The following is a 21,354-nucleotide window of genomic DNA, read 5'->3' on the forward strand; positions in this document are numbered from 1 at the left end:
GTAACACCATGTTGTTGTTTTTTTTTATTGCAAAATCTTAGCGCAATCACGCTGCATCAGGGATGAACAAATTCGTTTTTGCTTAGATCAGGGACTCACTCAAGCTGAAATTACTCTAATATGTCTGTCAGTGATTGATGACTTCCACATTAGGGGGCATCCCTCTGTCTTAATGCGGAGACAAAGTCCATCTCTAGAGCAGGCAGTTATTAAATTTATGATGGGGATGGCGATGGCGAAGACGCCCACGTGCACGCAACACCAGTCCCGTTGATGAGGCGCAATATTTTCTCGTGATAAAATTACATTTTGAGAGAACAACTTTTTTTTTTTTATGGCGAGATCACAAGAAAACAAGAAAGAAGAAAAATAATCATGCATGGCCTCTAAGGGCTTCCATTAAATAAATAAATAAATAAATAAATCAAACATACCATAAGCCTAAAATTGTTCACACAATTGTTTAATACTGAACAAAACATTAAAGACAGATTGTAGTATTGTAGTAACGGCAAAATGATGGCAACCGTTATGAGAATGGGCAGAATGAAAATTTTATATATAAAGATCAAAAGTTTTCACACAGTTGGAAAAATTATAATCTTAACCCTATGTTCACACGTACATTCGCTCGTGTCAATTCTAGTGTGGGTTTGTAGCAACCGCTAATCGGTGTCATCTGTGGGCGTGGCCTGTCCAGCATTTTTTGTTTTGTTTTTGCCAAACATTTTTTACATATACTAGTTTTGCTGACAGATTAGCTAAGCAGGCTATCTGTACTAGCTATGTCCGTCCACTAGAGGCACCAACGAGCTCTCTGCTGCCACCTTCCACAATTTATTTTTCTTCTTAATGTCTCAATACACATTTCATGAGAGTTCATATATGGCAGGATAAGATGAAACCACAGTTATGCTGAAGGGGGTTCTTACAGTTTTGTGCGTCAAACAGCAAATAGGCGCTAATCGGATCGGTCTAAGGAATCCAAGTCTGGATTTCTCACTTCATTTCAAATGTCACTTGTCACGCTGTCACTTTTGTTGCTTTCAGCAGCTGTCTCTGAAATCACAGCTCGCACATGTACGTAGAAAATGTCGCACACTTACTTAGAGTACATTGGAAATGAGCTGTTGCCTGTCACTTTGTTGTTTGCTAGTGTGAACATAGTGTTAGGGTTCTTCTGTTGTCCATGAATGGTTCTATGTGGAATTCTACAACAAAGTGTTTCCCTATCAGAAAGGATTCCAAGTAGAGATTTTTAGTAAGCTGTGAACGTTTAAGGAACCCTTGAAGAACCCTTTGTTCAGCCAGAAAACAGTTCTTCTAGGAATTTCTTTAAATGGCACACATATGACACATGGCACATTTGATGACACATGTATTCCTCAGACATTACATACAAGAAAATCAGTGTTTCCAATATAGTGTGTTTCCAATCTAGTGCCCCGTCCCCCACCCCACCACCACCACCAAAAAACCCCCAAACATTTATTTTCAAAAGATATCGTGTTAAAAATATTAAATGTCACTGAATGCCTCGACTGTTCCTTCTATATACTCACTTTTGCTCGTGTTCATGACGGGTGCCAATAATTCTGGAGCCGACTGATGTTTAGACAGACAATTCATAAACAATTTAAAGTGCCCCTATTATGCTATATAAAAGTGCCTAATTTTGTTTGAACGGTCTCATACAATAGGTTTACATGCATCCAAGGTCCACCGTGGGTCAAAGTACACATTGTCAGCGAGCAGCCGATGAAGACAGAGGCGGGGTTTTTTGTTACAAACCTACATAGGTTAGTACAGGAAGTAAGTCTAGATTCACTAACGACTCGTTTCAGCTGTGGATTCAGAATCGGTTCCTTGTTTTGGGAGTCAGTAACTCCGTTTGTCGTGCGCTTCGATTTTTACAAACTTTGCAGACTTTTTACATTCACAAACAGCTCTATAACACACTACATGAAAGGTAATATTTGAGAAAGCATAATAAGGGCGCTTTAACTTTCAGAAGTCAGTTAATATTAGAGCTCATTTTTTGGGTTCCAGTCCTTTGTACATTATACACAAATCTGATGCATATTGGTGCTCCATGGATTGTGTGACATTTGAAAATAAACCTCGCAGAAGGCTTGTGTACGGGAACTCGATCGGAACAAATCGATGATGCAGCGGCGCGTTGGCGGTTTTAACAGCCTTCTGTTAGTCTTGCGGACATTGTGTGAGCAATGTGTGACATTGAGTAAAGTCAGTGCAAATGGATTTCCGGTCGCTCTGAACTCCTGCACGAGCTGCTGTGGCTAAAAATGACTCTGCTGGGCCAAAGCATTCCACACACCCGCTGCAGCACGGCCCGCCTCAGGAGGATGTACACCCACGGGTCCAGGATCTGGTTCCAGGATGCCATCCTCAAACCCAGCAGCAGCAGCTGCTTATACTGCGGGTCTGGATCGGTATCGCCTCGGTAGAACTGTCTCACTGACATGGAGATGTAAATCTGAGCAAGGGAACATGAGAAATTCACAATGACAATAATATCTATTACATTTGCTCCTGTCTTTTTCCTTTAAAGTCATCACGCAAGAGTACCTCTTGGCAAAGGCTGTATTTTTCAATTTTTTTCTATGATAACTTAGTTGGCGTAGCTTTTACTAATTGGGATCTTCTCTTCTAAGTGTTAAAACCTCATTACATTTTTCACACATGTTATGGTTTATTTCCTGTAAATGTTTTTAAAGGAGCATTTTGCATTAATGTATTAAAAGGGCAGGGTGTGATTTTTATATGCTTCTCTTCTTTAATTTATTATATGCATTAAAGGGGCAGTTAGTCATTTTTTAAAAGTGTTTCTGTATTTTTTTTTTTTATTAGATGCATTAAATGGGCAGTCTGTAAATTTAAAAAAATCTGTTTTTTTATTAGATGCATTAAAGGGGCAGTCTGTAAATTTAAAACATCTGTTTTTTATTAGATGCATTAAAGGGGCAGTCTGTAAATTTAAAAAATCTGTTTTTTATTATAAAGGTTAAAGGGGCAATTTTTCCATATTTTAAAGTGTTTCTATAATTTTTTATTAGGTGATTAAAGGGATGGCCTGTCATTTTTAAAAGTGCTTTTTTGATAGTTTTTAAGTATTAGATGGAACAATCGTGAACACATTAAATGTGAAATACTGAAAAATATGAAGCAGTCTTTGTTTGTTATAGTAATTAGTAATACTAATATTAATTAGTAATTCTCACATACCACATACTTTATATTACTAACTACTACAAAGAATAAGTAATGGATCAGTATAATCTTTATTGGCCTCAGCTTGGGAAAAGCAATTAGCCCCGTGCCTTGTCCACGCACATATGTGGATATTTATGAAAATGTGTTTTTTTTTTACCCCTCGAATTTTGAAAATACAGAGGTGCTTGAAATTTTGTGAACCCTTTAGAATATTCTATATATCTGCAGAAATATGACCTAAAACATCATCATATTTTCACACAAGTCCTACAATTAGAGTAGATAAAGAGAACCCAATTGAACAAATGAGACAACAATATTACACTTGGTCATTTATTTATTGAGGAAAATGATCCAATATTACATTTCTGTGAGGGCAAAAGTATGTGAACCTTTGCTGTCAGTATCTGGTGTGACTCCCTGTGCACTGCAGATAAACGTTTGAGGTAACTGTTGATCGGTCCTGCACATCGGCTTGGAGGAATTTCAGCCCGTTCCTCAGTACAGAACAGCTTCAACTCTGGGATGTTGGCGGGTTTCCTCACAGGAACTGCTCGCTTCAGGTCCTTCCACAATATTTTTATTGGATTAAGGTCAGGACTTTGACTCGGCCGTTCCAAAACATTAACTTTATTCTTCTTTAACCAATTTTTAGTAGAATGAATTGTGTGTTTAGGCTCGTTGTCTTGCTGCATGACCCACTTTCTCTTCAGATTCAGTTCACAGACCGATGTCCTGACATTTTCTTTCGCTGGTATAATTCAGAAGTCATTGTTCCATCAATGATGGCAAGTCGTCCTGGCCCAGATGCAGCAAAACAGGCCCAAACCATGACACTACCACCACCATGTTTCACAGATGGGATAAGGTTCTTGTTCTGGAATGCTGTGTTTTCAATTCTCCAAACATAACGTTTCTCATTTAAACCAAAAAATTCTATTCTGGACTCATCCAGTCCCGCTAGGATTTTGCGATTGTGAAATCAAGGAAACTTTGCAAAATAAAGAGGAGCTTGCAATTTTTAAAAATTACAGCAGATTTTCCGCAGATTTGGGCCAAGACACACCATGTGTCATCACACCAATGCGCATTCAGCCAAAGCCCTCTTCGATTTACGTTCATCGAACCTGAGTGCAGCGCTCTACTAAGGTCTCATTTACCAACAAACGTCACTGTGAGATACCGTGCAAAATAATTTTGTGGAATTGCAATTTTGTCAATTCAAGCAGTATTCTGCAAAAAACACAACAAACGCTGCAAATTTTTGGCCACAACAATCATAAAAAACTCCACCATCAACAACTCTTTTTCTGAGGTCTTCAGAAATCTCTTTTGTTCGTGTCATGATACACTTCCACAAACATGTTGTGAAGATCAGACTCTGATAGATCCCTGTTCTTTAAATAAAACAGGGCGCTCACTCACGCCTGATCATCATCCCATTGATTGAAAACACCGGACTCTAATGACTAATCCCAGAGGTTCACGTACTTTTGCCTCTCACAAATATGCAATATTGGATCATTTTCCTCAATAAATAAATGACCAAGTGTAATATTTTATTTGTTTAATCTCATTTGTTTAATCGGGTTCTCTGTCTACTTTTGTGTGAAAATATGATGATGTTTTAGGCCATATTTATGCAGAAATATAGAAGATTCTAAAGGGTTCACAAACTTTCAAGCACCACTTTATCCCCCATCCACATGAAAACACAAAACAATTTGAAAATGCTCACATGAGCCCGCCAGTCATAGGCTATCTGTATACGTGAATACGTTAAATTCTAAACGGCTTCTTTAATTTATCCACTCACGAGGAAGGGACTCCAGCAGACGGAGGACACCACGGTTATGACCACTAGCTGCACCATCATCTCCACATCCAGCAAATGCCCAGATGACATAGACGATCTGCGTCTCCTGGAGGCGGTCAGTTTTCCTCCTTGGTTGTTAAACCTGGCCTGCAGCAACGTCAGCCCACTCACAGCATTACATAGTACAGAGACTGTTAGAGCTGCCAGGCCCAGGCTCGAGAAGGCCAATGCCAGGCCGGCGTCAGCACTCGAGAGAGCACCGTGTACAGGAAGGAAACACCAGGTACCAGGAAACTGAGGTGCGTAGGTACCCACATTGAACAAGGGGAGCGCTGCTAAAGTAAAGGCCATGGTGATGAGCAGGAGGACACAGTGGCGAATATGGGCCGTGGTGGCCACAGCAGAGTGCTGGAGTGGCTGCCTGATGCCCATGCACCGCTCCACGGCCATGGCGCTACCCAGGAGGAGAGGAGTCAAGCCAAAGAAGACCATGCAGGCACCGAAAAGTTTGCAGAAAACCTGAGGGGGTTCGCTTGCCTCCCTGCTTGCTACTCGTTGCCTCTTGACTCTTCCGAGATGGAGGTGCAAAGCGAATGCGCCGGTGACCAAATGTCCTGCCAGGTCGCTCATAAGAAGAGTGGCTGCGAGCAGCAGAAATGGCGTCTTCGCTCGGTGGTGGAAGCGGGTGTAGGATGCGGAGACGATGGCCAGGCCGATTAGGTTAGAGAGGATCCCGAAGGTCATGGTGAAGTAGGACATCGCAAAGTTTGGAGGGTTGAGAGGAAACGGCGACGTGGAGTTCGGCTCACGCTGGCAGAAGAACGACAGGTTAAAGTCTTGACACATGGTAGGAATGGAGGCGCTAAAGACAAAATCCATGTTGGGACAATCGTCGGAGCGTTTGAGGCCAGATGTGCACCACCTGGAAAAAGAAGAGTCGATTAAAAATTAGTTTTTTTTTAACACAGTGAGTCACTGCATTACGTCTGAACCTGTTAACATCACAGCAGCAGACTTTCACTTGACCTCTTCAACCTTCGATTGAGTGCAGACATGATCAGAATAAAACCTGTTGCTGGATGAATAGAGCCCCCTATGCACAAATATGCCGCAAATATTACATTCTCATCATAATGCACACAATATATTCAGAATAATCTCCTTTAACCAATGGCAGTATGCTGAAATCACACATTTTTCAGATAGCTAGGCGCAGCTTGTCCTTTTTATGTTCGAAGTGTCACGCTGCTCCAGATAATGTCCTGATGTTCTCCGCTCAGCTTGACATGATGAGCATTTGCATTAGATTTTGCCCTCATAACAATTCACGTATAGCAATCCTCGTTCAAGTGCATTTCATGTTCATCAGTCCACTGTGAATTGTCCCTTAATCTCCAGTGAATTGAATGAATTTAGACAACTCATTTGTTCTGCGTCTTTCCTGCAGCTTCGACGTCATCATTTTACTCTGTAGCTTTCTCTCCCGATCGTCACACTTCTCTCCTGTCCAGCCTGATCATACATGTTCTGTTTATTCTCACAGTGACTGAAAGTGCACTTTTTATTTTTGCACATATTTATGAAATGTTGTTTTCAGTTGTATTTTAAAAAAACAACAACAAAAAAACATAATTTAACCAAGCCTGAGGAAAGAATACATTTTGTGATGAATCGCCACTCCACAGCAAACGAGTAAATTGGGAAATGGAAAGGGAAGTGATGGAATGGGGGAGGATTGGGGGGGGGGGGGTCGAATGGAGTGGGGGTTGAGTGGTGCGACCATTATCTGCGAATAGAATAAGACCACTGTAAGCACAACATTTGTAAATATGTCTAGATGTCGGCTTAATGATCTGAGGACCGCAGAAAAAGTGTTGTTGAAGCTTATTAGGCTGGAAAAGGTTACAAAACCATCTCCAAAGAGTTTGGACTCCACCGATCCGCAGTCAGGCAGATTGTGGAGGAAATTCAAGACCATAGTCACACCAGGGGTGGTCTACTAACAAAGATCACTCCTCGAGCGAGACGTGTAATAGTCTGCGAGGTCACAAAGGAACCCAGGGTAACTTCTGAGAAACTTAAGGTCTCCCTCACATTGGCTAATGTTAACGTTCATGAATCCACCATCAGGAGAACACTGAACAACGGTGTGCATGGGAGGGTCGCAAGGAGAAAGTCACTGCTCTCCAAAAAGAACATTGCTGTTTGTCTGCATTTGCTAAAGATCATGTGGACGAGCCAGAAGACTATAGGAACAATGTTTTGTGGACGGATGAGACCATAATAGTACTTTTTGGTTTAAATGAGAAGCGTTCTGTTTGGAGAAAGGAAAACACTGCATTCCAGCATAAGAACCTGATCCCATCTGTGAAACATGGTGGTGGTAGTGTCATGGTTTGGGACTGTTTTGCTTCATCTGGTATGTAATATTGGATCATTTTCCTCAATAAATAAATGACTATCATATTTTTGCCTCATTTGTTTAGTTGGTGTTGATGTTTTGATGTCATATTTATGCCCAAATGTAGAAAATTTACAAGCTTTCATGCACCACTGTATACAGTTACCTTTATTATTGTGGAACATCCTCTGTTTTTCTCTCACTCATTAAATGATCCCTTTTTCACTTTCATTTAATAAGAAGCAAAAATGCAGCTTATCGTGTTGCAGAGAAATTGTGTCATTGTGTCAAAAGACTTTGACATGTCAGAAAAATGAACGCACATCAAAGCACTGATGTGGAAAATCAAACAAAAGCCAATTAATATTAGAGTAGGAGGTCTAAAGGCACTATTTGAATTTTATCAGCCTCTTACACAAGTGAATAATGAGTCGTGCTTATTTAATTAAATCAAGAACAGGTTGTAACCAGATCAAAATGATAGACAAACATTATATCCATTTGTCATGTTTTAATATCACAGTGTCAGCTATTTTTGAGCAGCCAGGACCAGCAGGCCGGTGTTATTTAAAGCGCACCTATTACGGATTTGAAACATACCTAATTTAGTTTTAAAGGTCTCATAAAATAGATTTATATGCATCCAAGGTTAAAAAACACTTTAATGTGCTCATGATTTAAACTGCAGCATTTTCTCCCCCCCGGGTCACTAACGACTCGTTAAATGATCCGTTCTAAATGATTCATTCTAAACTCCTCCTTTCGGACTCCTCTTTTCATTCTCTGCTCTGATTGGTCAGACGTCCCAGCCTGTTGTGATTGGTCTACCGCTGTCAGCGAGCAGCCGATGAAGACCAGAGACGGGGATTATTGTTACAAACCTACATACGTTAGTACAGGAAGTAAAGTCTGGTATCACTAACGAGTCATTTCAGCTGTTCAGAATCGATTCCTTCTTTTGGGAGTCGATAACTCCGTTTGTCGTGCGCTTTGATTTTTGAAACTTTGCAGACTTTTTACGTTCACAAACAGGTCTAACACACACTACATGAAAGGGAATATTTGAAAAACCATAATAGGTGCACTTTAAATATTAGCCAACAGAAACTCTGCAAGGGCTTCTACACTATCAGATGAACAGAGATATCCCATGAGGGTGATTTTTTGGACTTTCAGACTTTCACACACACACACCGATATAAGGGTTTTTTTTTTTTTTTCATATCCGGAATAACAGTGTCAGCCTACTTCCCTCCTCCCCAGCACTGTCCAAAAAGACAGGCTGCAGCACAATGACTGAAAATGAAATCCTGAGAGAATGAATAATCAATCAGCTCAGCTTTTTTTTAAACGAGACATACTGTGATATGCAGAGGACTTTTCTCTCGTTCCCTCTCTCTACTGCCTTGTTATGCGTCCTTCGTTGTTACTGTTTTTTTCACTTTGACTTTTTTACTCTTCGTCAGCAGTGTACTGAACAATCTGCCACAGCAGAAGAGGAATAATTGGCACAGGAAACTGGAAATTGGATCATCTTTTCTTCGGAGGTATACGGTGTGTACCTGCAGGATGTTTAGTTAAACGCAGTAAACATCCTGTGTACAGTCAGTAATGACTCCTCTGTTGCTCTAGAGGAAGACAATCATGAATATTAGACACTGGGCTTCGCGCACAACAATATACTGCTGGTGATCAATTAAAAAAAAATAAAAAATCAAAACAAAACTGATCAGTATGGAAGGGAGACCCACGCTCTGGATGCTGAGGATAGAAAAGCCACTCCTTGTTCAGTTAATTCTGATAATGAACCTGAGCAGAAATATGCATCCATATTAACACACGTCAGCAAGAGCTCAGTGGTGTCATGATGAACCCAAAGCATTCACGTGATGAGAAAGAAATTAATTAGAAGTTTTTGCATAGTTTATTTGCATATTAAGCATCTGTCATGCAGACATTGTATAACAGAAAAGAATGATAAGAGTCGAGGTTCGTCACTCACCCAGGTGCTGGGGTCAGTTCATCAGAGTTGATTCCTTCTGTTTTGCAGCATTGCCTCATCCTCTGTGCTAATGTTCCAGACTACAGACTCACTGATTTGACCAATGTCTTTGCCTCACCCAGTCACTTTCTCTGTAGTAATCTCTCATTCTCTCTCTCTCTCTCTCTCTCTCTCTCTCTCTCTCTCTTTCCAAACCCACCTCCTTTTTTGTAATTTCTGTGCACTGTCCACATTCTCTCTTTGTCCCTCCCTTTCTCTATTTTGCGACACCTTCTCCCAGTCTGCTTCTTTATCTCCAACACAGTCTTTCAGTCTTTCAATCGAGTGCCCTGATAAGAAATCGAGACAAGGAACCATGCGCATCTGTATCTTTTGCTCTACATCAGACTGCAAGGGAGTGACATTAATGTGAGCAGCAGAGATAAGGACTCGCATCTCAGATCCGTGACTTGAATCTGACACGAGTCACTAATATACTGAATGGTGTCTCCCATTCTTATTCTCTGATCTCTGACTCAAATAACTGAGTTCTACTACGGTAATTCACAGTCAATACGAAAGCCTTATATCTTTGAATGCACCCTAAAAAGTGCACAAACCCTTGTGCTGGATGACAGTACTGGCACATCTTTGATTGCTCCATCATGATGGCCAAGAACGTTGTCTCATTTAGATTCGAGAGCAATTAAATAAAGGGAAAAAATGGGAAGGACTGCATCTATAATGTAAGAGGAATACCACAGCTAACTTCAACCTTCATTTGCAAAAACACCAAGATCAGATTGTTATGTAGCTTATACAGGAATACTACAAGATTCAGTTTCAGTATGTAAGTTAATTAATATACAACCAACATAGCGCTAAAAACACTGAATTTGACTTGGACTCGACTACATTAAATCTGGATTCGAATTAGACTCTCCAGCTAGGGGTGTTAGATTTGACTCTTCGACTCAATTCGATTCATTTTTGCTCTAGAGAAAGAAATACTTGTAGTTCTGCAATCAGATGAACTCATCTCTGATTCAAACATGCAATGGGACTCAAAACTAGTACTAGCATTTATTAATAATAGACAGTATAATAGTCATTGCATGTTTCGCACTTTTCACTGAATGGGTCAGGCGAGGAAAACAACAACAGCTGATGGCAGAAACATTGTGAGAGTTGTGAAGAAAAACCTACAAACAACATTCAGTGACATCACCAATAACCTCCACAGGGCACCTCTGTGTTTCTATGCGAATTCCAGTTTGGCTTTCTGATGGGTGGTTTACATCATGTGGTATGGCTGCTCTGCTCTCAAAGTCTTCTTTGAATGGTGGATTGTGATACCTTCACCCCTGCCCTGTGGATGTTCTTGGTGATGTCTCTGACTGTTGTTTTTAGGTTTTTCTGAGCCACAAAAGTTCTGGAAACAAGATTAACCTTTACCAAAGTCCTGGAAAGACCAAAGTGTGGAGAAAGAAAGGATCTACTCATGATCAGAAACATACAAGCTCATGTGTGAAACATGATGGAGGTAGTGTCATGACTTGGGCTTGTATGGCTGCTTCTGGAACAGACTCACTAATCTTTATTGATGATGTAACTCATGATGGTAGCAGCAGAATGAATTCAGAAGTTTACAGGAACATTTTGTCTGCCAATTTACACAGAAATGCATCCAAATTAATCGGGATGAACAAAGGACTAGATGGGGGGGGGGGGGGGGGGGGGAGTGGAGGGGTTTAGACTGACCAAGTCACCAGACCTGAACCCAGTTGTGCATGCATCCAGCCCCCAAACAAACAACATCTGAAAAAGGTATAGGGCAGATTCCCTTTTCCAGAGCGACTTGCATTTATCTCATTTATACAACAGTTGAAGGTTATGGACCTTGCTCAAGGGCCCAGCAGTGGAAGCTGGGCAGTGCTGGGATTTAAACTGACAACCTTCTGAGCAGTAGTTCAGCATCTTAACCACTGAACTACCACTGCCCCATGGAAAAGCCTGGGAAAGCAACCCAAAAGAAGAAACCAACAATTTGGTGACGTCAGTGAGTCACAAACTTGATGCGGTTGTTGCAAACAAGGGACATACAACCAAATATTGTGTTATTTACTTTAATTTACTTCAGAATCTATCTGTTCCTATACTTTTGCTCACCTAAAAATTGGGCGGTCTTTATGTTGTTTAACACATCTAGATGTAAATACCAGGAAATAAAATCTGAAATCCTAAACTCTCGACTCAATCCTAAACCCACATCGCACAAACAAACCAATTGGCATTGCCGTTCAAATAGTTTGTGAAGGGACTGTCCTTCATTCTCCAGTCTCTACTCATCAGTATCAGTCTGACCTTGCCATTTCAGATCCCAAATTGAGTTTTTATGGAGTTTAGCCAGCAAAGGCAATATGGTTGACCGCTTACAGGTCCAGTTGGGTAAAGGTCTGTGCAGAGTTTCATATGTTCTCTTGTCCATGTGGGTTTCTCTGGTTTCTTCCAACCTACCAAAAACATGATGATAGATGGATTGGCTGTGTTACATTGCAACTAGGTGTGAATGAATATGTGAATGGGTATGTGTGTGGTGTCCCATCCAGGGTGTATTCCCGCCTGATAAATTTAATGTGAATACTCTTCCCTGTCTGTTCCCTCAGGAACAAAGAAAGTGTACAGACAGATAAAGCCCCTCACCATTTGCCCATTCCCTTTATCTCCCTGAATACCATTTGCCCGTATTCCAGTGACTTCCTGAAAACCATATATAGAGTTGTTCCTGTCCTACTTTGATATGCTTCCTGTTTTATGCATATATGCCTCTCCACCAAGACAATCAATAGTTAACCCATTGTCTCATGACCAGGATAGAACTTACTGAAGATTAATTCATTCAAAACATAAGCTATGCTGTTGTTTTGTATACATTGTTATAAGCATGAAACCATGTTGATTTTTGTGCTTGTGTGGTACTCCCTTTAGTATTAAATGACAGTGTTAGAGACAAGGGTTAGGTGTTATAGAAGTGGTCCTCTGTGTTGTCTTTATTTAAACACAGTATTCAAAACCATGAGGAAAATGCAGCGTTCTTAGCTCGGAATAAATATATAAATATACAAATATGTAAAGAAGTAAAGAAATGAGCAAATCCTAACAACATGAACGCAAATGGTTCAGACTCTTTCACACAGTTCTTTCACACAGCAGACTGATGTCAGGTAGGTATCTCAGATAAATGATACCCAAACAGACTTCTCTAGTACTAACTGTACTAAAATTATTCATAAAACGAACATTCATTGGAAATATGGGTACAAGCGACATTTAATCTCTCCGACAACACTTCATCTGAAATGGTGGGGTCAGACAGGAACGGCTGGAGGTCACTCTGAATGCGGTCATTCTGTAAGCCAGTCAGTACGGTATGAAGGAACATGTTTTGGACTAGAGCTGGGTGATATTTTAAGCCAGACTCATCTTCTCGTGAAGCAAACAGGATTTTCTGTCTGAGATCAAGAACACGAATGAGACAGCTTTGAGGTGTTTCGTGAGCACGCTGTTCCTCTGTAGTGAGCTGTTTGTATAGTTCTGTGGCATTTTTCTCTTGATACTGAGAACGAAGGATTCTCCTTAATGTTGGAAACATGAGGTGTGATCGCTCGATTGACCGAATCAATAATGTCTTGCTCGAGGTAGCTCTCAATCTCTATTTGACGGGCAAGACTTGAGAACGACAATCTGTCCTTCTGACCTGGTTCACCAATGAGGCCTGAATTTTTGAATTCTTTGTGCCATATGACTGGTGCGATTTGTCTCTGTGATGGAGCTGGAGCATCAACCAGTGTATGATCAGTTGCTACTTGTTGTGTTGTGAGACATCAAGGCTTAGTACATGGCAGACTCAGCTGTACTTTCAAGCTGTCGAAATTCTCTCTGAGCTACCTTTATTTCTCTTTCAGGTGGTCTTAACTTCTCAGCTTCTTCAGCTCAGTCCCGGTAACATTAGGCATTATCATACCACTTAATTTCCCATTGATGCTGAGAAGCTCATCCATGCCTCCATCCTGCAGCTCTTCGAATTCTTTTCTTATTAGGTGATTACTGAGGAGATTTACTAAAGACAGACGTGTTGTGTTTCCAATGTACCCTAAAGAAATTGGTAAGAATTGGTAAGAGTGTTTTGAGCTTTCCTAATGTTAGTGTCCACAGTCGTTCACCTGTTTCTACTTGAAGACTCTGAAGTGTATCCATCTCTATCGGTGGTGGCTGACAGTATGTCGAAAATGAAAGCTTACCTCACTGACTTGATTTAGGCTGCCTTTAGTAGTCAGTTTTGTAGTACCACTTTGCTCAGCTGCTTCACACTGCTGCTTATCCAGTACGTAATTATGAATGTTAAAGGAAGGGGCTCTGCTAGTCAGGAAGATGAAGGTGAATCAGGGTCAATGTCCTTGGGCATCAAATCAAAATAGTGATCCAGGTTGGATGCAAAAGCTGAGATTTACATCAATAAGCTGTAGTGTGTTGCACAAGCCCAGTCATCCGATTAGATGTGGTAAGTGCATAATGCTACAGGTTTTAAGTGCCTACACACAGTGATTCATAAAAGCATCAGTAAATGAGGGGGGGAGGGGGGGGGGGGGCACTTGTAAATCCCTAACCTCTTTAATGTAAATGAGAGATTTTTAATTGCACACAATTTGAATCTTTAAACATGAAAGGTACCTAATCTTTTTTTTTTCCACAACAATGCATTGTGATTTTCAACGCTCGTAATTACTAGCCTTCTAGAAAAAAACCGTGAGAAATTTGCGACTTGAAAATGAGGTAAAAAATGTTGAGAACTCGTGTCGTTAGACGCAGTAGTTTCACATCTCAGAGGAAGCAAGAGTTACCTTTCCTCCTTTCATATAAACGGGATAAAAAACATTATTAAAAAGAAAATGGATTTGAACTCACAATATTACAGTCAGGATGGTAACAGCTGTGCACTGCAGAGGTTTTTTCTAATTTTTATTTTTTTTAAAGCATATTATTTATTTTTGTTTGAAGGAGAGCGGAATGGAACAAAATGTACCTGATAAAATGCAGCTAGAAACATGTCTTTACATTACACCTGAAGCTACCACCAGCTCATACATTCATTTTCATTCCTCTCGCAATAAAGTGCCATAACACCAGATAGGTAATCATTTACATTGCAATATTCAAACAGAATATTTTAATAACAATATAAAATTAAATCCTTGAAAGCTGTGTTTTATAGATCAGAAGTATTATTCTTAGCATTCATTCTAACAGTATTGCATAAAAAAAAGTATACCAAAGTAGCTTTCAAATAATTAAAGCTCAGCATTAAATATTACAATAAATTCATTTAAAATTCATTTAAAATTGTGTACATCATAAAAAAAAATACACCCACTTATAAATACATTTGCTAAGGGTTTTACATTGTGGCCTGCATCTACCCTTTGAAATTAAGCCTGGGACACTAATAATGTTCGGAAATGTTCTAATACTAATGAAGACGTTCCATTCCTCATTTCAACTCTTTAATCTGTTGCTTTTAAGCTAAAACAACTTTCACCATCACTAAACTGATTCAGTCAGTACTACTGAGGTTCAGTAGTGATGCGCTCTGGAGACAGAAAGGTGTTTTTCTTTTCGTATCTCTTTAAAGACGTTTGAAAGCGATCGTATGAGGTCGATCCTTATTTGCTTGATTGTAATTGTAGACTGTTGGTCTTTCCTGCAGCACGCACACACACACACACACACACACACACACACACACACACACACACACACACACACACACACACACACACACACACACACAGTGTGCTGATCAATTTGAGGCACGTATCTGTGATCGAGCACTCCGGTCCTGTGATTTATTGTAACCTTTCGTAACTACGCTCTGTAAATAAATATTTCATTTTTTTGCATGCTCGTCGAGCTCTCAATTCTGATTGGTCGGACGGTGTTGATTACTTGAATGCCTTATTGTTTATAGTAACAACATATACAAAGACCTGTATGGCAGACGCTCTATATGCAGTCGCTCCAGGATTTTAAATGAATTGCGAAATCAAGGAAACGCCGCGATATTCGGAGGAGTTTCTGTCAATTTTTCAAAACGACGGCAGATTTTCTGCAGACTCGGGCCGTGATGCGTCACGTGACGACATCAAAACGTGCATCAAAACGTGAAACGAAAGTTGTGAGGGAACGAATGTTTATAGCTGCTATATTAACTTACTAACTTGTTTCGTAGATCTTCCTCGACGTTAAATGACGTGTTATTCGTTAATAAATGAAACACGCTGACGTGTTATTCGTTAATAAATGAAATATTGTAGTCATTGACAATTTGCTGCTGAATTAGAGGAATAAAGCACTTTACCATGCTGCAATAGGAAAATAATCAACAGTAACAGTAAGTCCTTGTGTGTAGTATGCTTCTGCAACCTACATCACCGGAACCAGAGCAGGACTTGAGGAGCAGAATATTGTTTTGTACTGACTTGCACTACAAATTGAGCCTGAGGTTAATTAGACTTGCGATCTGCTAACGTCAGACTCGACTTGGATTTGTACTTGCAGGGGTTTTTCTGTAACAAAACAACAACACACAACAGCAGAATCAGAAAGCAGCTAATTCAACAGATGAGCTTGTGCTGAACGTGAGCATCATCGCAGTGAATTCGGCCAAGGCGCGCACGAGGTAGCGCTGCCCGAGGTGTGTACGCTTCAGAGGGGCAACTCTCCTGTGGTCTGAACGCTTTTGGTCACCTGTGGAGCCAGAAAGCCAGAGAGTTTATTTGCCATTTGGATTAGAACAAACACTTTTTTTCATTCATGCCACCTCATTCAAAGCTCTCAGCTGAGCATTATCTCAAACCGGGCCCTCTAATAGAGCATTGTCTGTGCTGAGAAATTGCCCTCTTCATCCAGGAACACGGCGCACAGATACGAGAGTCTGTCTTGTCTCGATAACGCTGCCAAACTTGGCGCTGCACTCAATAATTTCACTCGTTAGCTAGCTAGAAAATGAAATACACATTTAATTCAAGCTTTGAAAGACTGCCTTTATATATAGGCTATTTCAGAAGAGTTAGTATATCTATCATTTTTTGGCTTCGAGGGAAATATTTTATGGTTGATAACTAAATGGAAATTAAATGTCCTCTGCTTTGTCATATTAGTTTAAAAAAGGGGGTAAACGCTAATAATCTGTCTTATTCGTTTATTTTAAAAAAACGACCCAGTTGGGATTGAAGGAGTATTTTTCATTCGGTGTATGATCTTGTTCTTTATTTATTTACCTCCCCATGATTCTGCATTACAAATTCTGTATAAACGTTATTAAGGCTGATTTTAAAAGGGACTGTACCTGGGATTTGCTGGACTGGTTTGTGCTGAACTCGGAGTATGACCTCTTCTGTTTTATAGTCAGACAGGTCAGGAATCGGATGTACTCGTCTCTCACCTAATGACAGAAGAAAGGATTTCATAGGCATGGTGGAATTGTGAGGCTGCTGGATGTAATATATGCAAATGATACGTCTGTTCGTGCAAAAAGAGTGAAAATCCCAAGAGTTTTTCAGAAGTTTTCCGTTTCTGTTTCTGAAACACGGCGTATTCAACCGTGACTCACAAGCCGTAACCCCTTCGTTACATTTCATCGAGATCTCATTTTAAAGCGCAAGATAAATGGACAGACCTGTTTGGAGAGCAGACAGTGCATGATGAACACCAGCACCCCCTGCAAGCTGTTGAGGATAGTGAAGATGTAGGACATGACCAACGTTCCTTCATCAAACTGAAAACAGCCAAAGATCCACATGGTGCCGAGCACACACAGCTGAGCAATGGCAGTGATTGTGAATGTCCTGTAGGGGGAGACAGAGAACAAGCGTTATACACAGCTTATACGCAGCTAATACACAGATCCTGTTAAAAGGGGTCACGGTAAAAATAAGAGATTACAACTATATGGTAGGACATGCCAAATATACATTTACGTACATGTATCCACACGCATATTTATATCTTAGAAACCTTAATGTTACTATTTTAAAAAAGTAATAATAATCTAGGTTAACGAGGGGGAAACCCTTACCTGATTTTTTTCAGGTTGCTTAAGTCAGGGTTGAGGGAGTTGAATTTCTGCGCCAACCTCGATACTGTTATCAGAAAGAAGACTGCATTCACCTGGCATAGTCGGACAAAATAATAACGAGATATTATTCAGATAACAACAAATAATAAGAATTTTTTTTTTTTTTTTAAATTATAAAAATACAATTCACACCAGAGTCAACTCGCAATGATTTCAGTACTTACAACGATTATGACACAAACAGGGCCGAAGAAGCTCCAGATGAAACCGTTCTCCAGACTGAGCCAACAGCTATGCAACGGAAACATGCAACAGTTCATCAGTGACTTTAAGTAGTATTAAAGAAATACTCCAGTGTTTTCTCAACCTAATGTCTGTTTACTGAATCAGTATTGCAATGTATGTGTGATTACCACAGACAAGAATTTCGAACAAAAACTTGCATTTATATTGGAAATCTTTGTCTTTATATGACACTTTAATTTGTAAATTAAGCAGTCCGTACAGGATTTCGAAAAAATGCTTGATTTTGCTGCTCAAAACTCACTAGCGTGATGTGCCATATCCGCTGTAATTGACGCTGGCTGATACGATAATGATGAGGGCGGGGACTCCGTAACCGGCGGCCATCAGGTAGCCACGACTCAGAGTGGTGTGGAACACCAGCACCACCATGCGGAAAAGCTGCACGCCCTCCAGACACATCCAGCAGAACACAGCGAGGAAGAAGAAGTGCAGCAGACCCGCCACCACCCCACATCCCACCTGGAGTACGAGCAGATACAGCAGGGGAGGTTAGCTTGTTTTGAGGAACTTACTTTTTTTGAGGAATATAATGATGGAAGAACATTTTGTAATATGGTTTATGCTGTACTGCGTGGATTCATCTCACAAATCAATACACATTTAGAGAATCTGGACTGCATCCCAAACAGCACAATGGACACTAAGTTGTATGGCTAAATAGTTATAATTAAAGCGCACCTATTATGGTTTTGAAACGTGCCTAATTTGGTTTTAAAGTTCTCATACAATAGATTTACACGCATCCGAGGTGAAAAAACACTTTAACGTGCTCATAATCTAAATTGCAGCATTACCCCGAACTCCCCCTTCACCCCCCCCCCACCCCCCCGTGTCACAAACGACTCATTAAATGATCCGTTCTAAAGGATTCATTCTAAACTCCTCCTTTCAGAGAGCATACTCTGCTCCGATTGGTCAGACGTCCCAGCCTCTCGTGATTGGTCTACCGCTGTCAGCGAGCAGCCGATGAAGACCAGAGGCGGGGCTTTTTTGTTACAAACCTACGTAGATTAGTACAAGAAGTAAAGTCTGGAATCACTAACGAGTCGATTCAGCTGTTCAGAATCGATTCCTTCTTTTGGGAGTCGATAACTCCGTTTGTCGTGCGCTTTGATTTTTGAAACTTTGCAGACTTTTTACATTCACAAACAGCTCTATAACACATTACATGAAAGGGAATATCTGAAAAAACATAATAGGTGCACTTTAATAAAAAAAAAATCTAAATTATATAAGTTGTGATATAAATATTCCCTGATACCTTGAATATCCACGCTTTGTCTTTGACCAGATATTAGATATCTTTCGCCCGTTTTGATACAGCCGTATTGAATTAGGAACTACAATTCATTCTGTCCAGATAAATTGTGAAATAGTAGCAAGTTTTATTTTTTCCCCACTTCTGCACTCAAGCACGTTTTGTTTATTTAAAATGTAATCTGAATAAAACTATAGCTTTACTTCTGCCTGTCTTATGATGAGTTGGTCTGTTTCACTTCTGTTATTACCCCTACTGTTTTTTTTTTTGGACCATTTGGAAAGATTTCCCATGGCCTTTACGTAAAATTTGAGTGATTAAGATCTGACATCAGTTTCTTTACCAAGTTCCCTTTTAGAATTCCACTTAAACCACAAGAGCACGTTTCTAATACCAATAAGAAATTCTGAATATTACTTTAAACTTGGTTTTAAACTGGATCTTTTATTTACTTGAATTGAAATCCATGATGTTTTTCAACCAGAAAGCTCTCGGTACACCGGCTCAGTATTACGGTACCTTGTTGTCCGTTTGGCTGATGCCGACGAGGAAGATGAAGTCTGCGAGGAAGAGGCTGATGCAGAGGTGCAGGTGGATGGTGGTGCGGGTGCTTTGGATGGCACGGACCAGCCAGAAGGTCAGTATGCAGATGAGGAGGCAGATTAGAGACAGGGAGAGTCCAATCCAGGTGATCAGCTGTAGCTCAAACACATTCTATGGCAAGGACATAGATGGAAAATGAAAAAACACTGATGCAGATACATATCAGCATTGAGGTTCTTTATGACGACCAAACAGTTTAACACTTTCCCCAACGTTTCTTTATGACCACCCACCTCCATCTCATAGAGCGCCATTAGCACAGCGAAGCTGCTGAGGTGTGAGCATGAGCAGACGGTGTTATAGGTGCTGGACTGGACCACACTGCATCCTTGAGTAGACCACGCTCCACCTTCCAGCTTCGAGTCCCAGAACACACAGGATATACTCCTCACCGCTTCCTGCCAGAGTACGATTTAAAAGGGTCATTTCATACAGAGGGCCTGAATCAATCAGCGTTCACGTATGTATAGTGTCATCACATGCAAACATGATATTTATTTATTTATTCATTTATTTATTTTTAAAAGATGCAAGTTGCTTTAATGAATAAGTGATTTGGGGCATTTCTATCTAAACGTGTAAAATACGGTGTCAAGGCAAATTGAGTTCTTTTGCACATGCAGTGTGATTTAACGAGCCTACTAAGCCTGGAGATTGGATATGCTAATTAGTATGACCAAGGGGCAGGTATTAAATTTGTAGAAGAACTTTTTAGCCAGTCGAGGACAAAATAATACCAAGTTTTATTAATAAGAAGGTTTATTTTTTTTAAATGACTGCTCAGTAAATTAACCAGCAAGTTTCCTGAAACGATTTTCCCAAAACATGCCGAACACTGCTCTCATGCTGTTTTTGTTTACTTTGCCGTGTGCTTTTGTTTCTGTTTTATTTCTGTCTCCACCCCTGTTATGCCATTGGTTGATTAACCTAATGTGTTCACCTGTTCTGTGTTCTCTTGTTTCTGTCCCTTGCTTTACTGTGCATTCTTGTATCATTAATTTCCGAGCCCCGATTTGATTTATTTCTTTTATTCATGCCTATTTTTTTGACTTGGTTCTTGAATTTGCCCTTTTTTTGTTGTTGTTGTTGTCTACCTGTTCTTTGACCCACGTTTCAGACATCTGCTATGATTTTTGAATTCCCCCTAGTAAATACCATGCTAAGTTTTGTCTCTTAAGTTTTGTCTGTTGTCCCCGTAAGTGAGTGTACGTATTAAATGTGTGTATTCAGGGATAAATAACAAGAACGTTTGTTGTTCACATTAACGACCTGCATCAAATTATAAAATCCAAATGTTTAAGAAAGCTAGAAAGTCATCGTGAAGACACAAAAATAATCGGTGGCATATGATTCCCCTATTAGAATATCGCTGTCAGTGTGGTACCTGCAGGTGAGAGAAGTTGAGCGTGATCGGTTTCTCCAGATGAGCCGTGTTTGGGTTTGTGACTGCTATCGTCACTACTTTGGAGTTGAGCTGGTATTGACCTGCGGAGATTTTTCCCCCACTGTCTGAGCTGTTGATGTGTGCACTTCCAAAACTCTTGTACTCGAACAGGGACGCAGAGGTAAATCCTGTTTGACGATGAGCACAAGCAGGCAGCGTGAGAGCCGATACAGTCTG

The 21,354-nt window shown here is 40.3% G+C and overlaps 2 protein-coding genes across 6 annotated transcripts in view; both read right to left on the minus strand.

The window, feature by feature from the left end:
• Positions 1-2,227: 2,227 nt before the first annotated feature.
• Positions 2,228-5,906, minus strand: ptger1c (prostaglandin E receptor 1c (subtype EP1)). Its single transcript, XM_017454051.3, has 2 exons — positions 5,051-5,906; positions 2,228-2,497 (listed from the first exon to the last, which is right to left on the minus strand). The coding sequence occupies exons 1-2, from the start codon at positions 5,894-5,896 to the stop codon at positions 2,249-2,251; spliced, it is 1,095 nt and encodes a 364-aa protein (XP_017309540.2). The 5' UTR covers positions 5,897-5,906; the 3' UTR covers positions 2,228-2,248.
• An 8,519-nt stretch (positions 5,907-14,425) lies between these two features.
• The window catches only part of LOC108256870 (adhesion G protein-coupled receptor E2), a 53,231-nt gene continuing 46,302 nt past the window's right edge, over positions 14,426-21,354 (minus strand). For all 5 annotated transcript variants that reach the window (XM_047150607.2, XM_047150605.2, XM_017454094.3 and 2 more), the window contains exons 11-19: positions 21,118-21,305; positions 19,967-20,131; positions 19,650-19,844; positions 18,114-18,331; positions 17,791-17,857; positions 17,567-17,658; positions 17,168-17,336; positions 16,838-16,933; positions 14,426-16,236 (exon numbers count right to left, since the gene is read on the minus strand). In XM_047150607.2, the coding sequence (XP_047006563.1) occupies positions 16,195-16,236; positions 16,838-16,933; positions 17,168-17,336; positions 17,567-17,658; positions 17,791-17,857; positions 18,114-18,331; positions 19,650-19,844; positions 19,967-20,131; positions 21,118-21,305 (1,232 nt within the window). In that variant the 3' untranslated portion in view covers positions 14,426-16,194. The remainder of the gene's footprint in view (positions 16,237-16,837; positions 16,934-17,167; positions 17,337-17,566; positions 17,659-17,790; positions 17,858-18,113; positions 18,332-19,649; positions 19,845-19,966; positions 20,132-21,117; positions 21,306-21,354) is intronic.

This window comes from Ictalurus punctatus, chromosome 24, assembly GCF_001660625.3.
Source record: "Ictalurus punctatus breed USDA103 chromosome 24, Coco_2.0, whole genome shotgun sequence".
Taxonomy (NCBI): domain Eukaryota; kingdom Metazoa; phylum Chordata; class Actinopteri; order Siluriformes; family Ictaluridae; genus Ictalurus; species Ictalurus punctatus.

Coding starts and splice junctions, on each gene's coding strand:
- ptger1c (XM_017454051.3), bottom strand. CDS start 5,896: ATGTGTCAAGACTTTAACCTGTCGTTCTTCTGCCAGCGTGAGCCGAAC. Junction 2,498..5,050: donor TCTGCTGGAGTCCCTTCCTC/GTGAGTGGATAA, acceptor TCCCTTGCTCAG/ATTTACATCTCCATGTCAGT.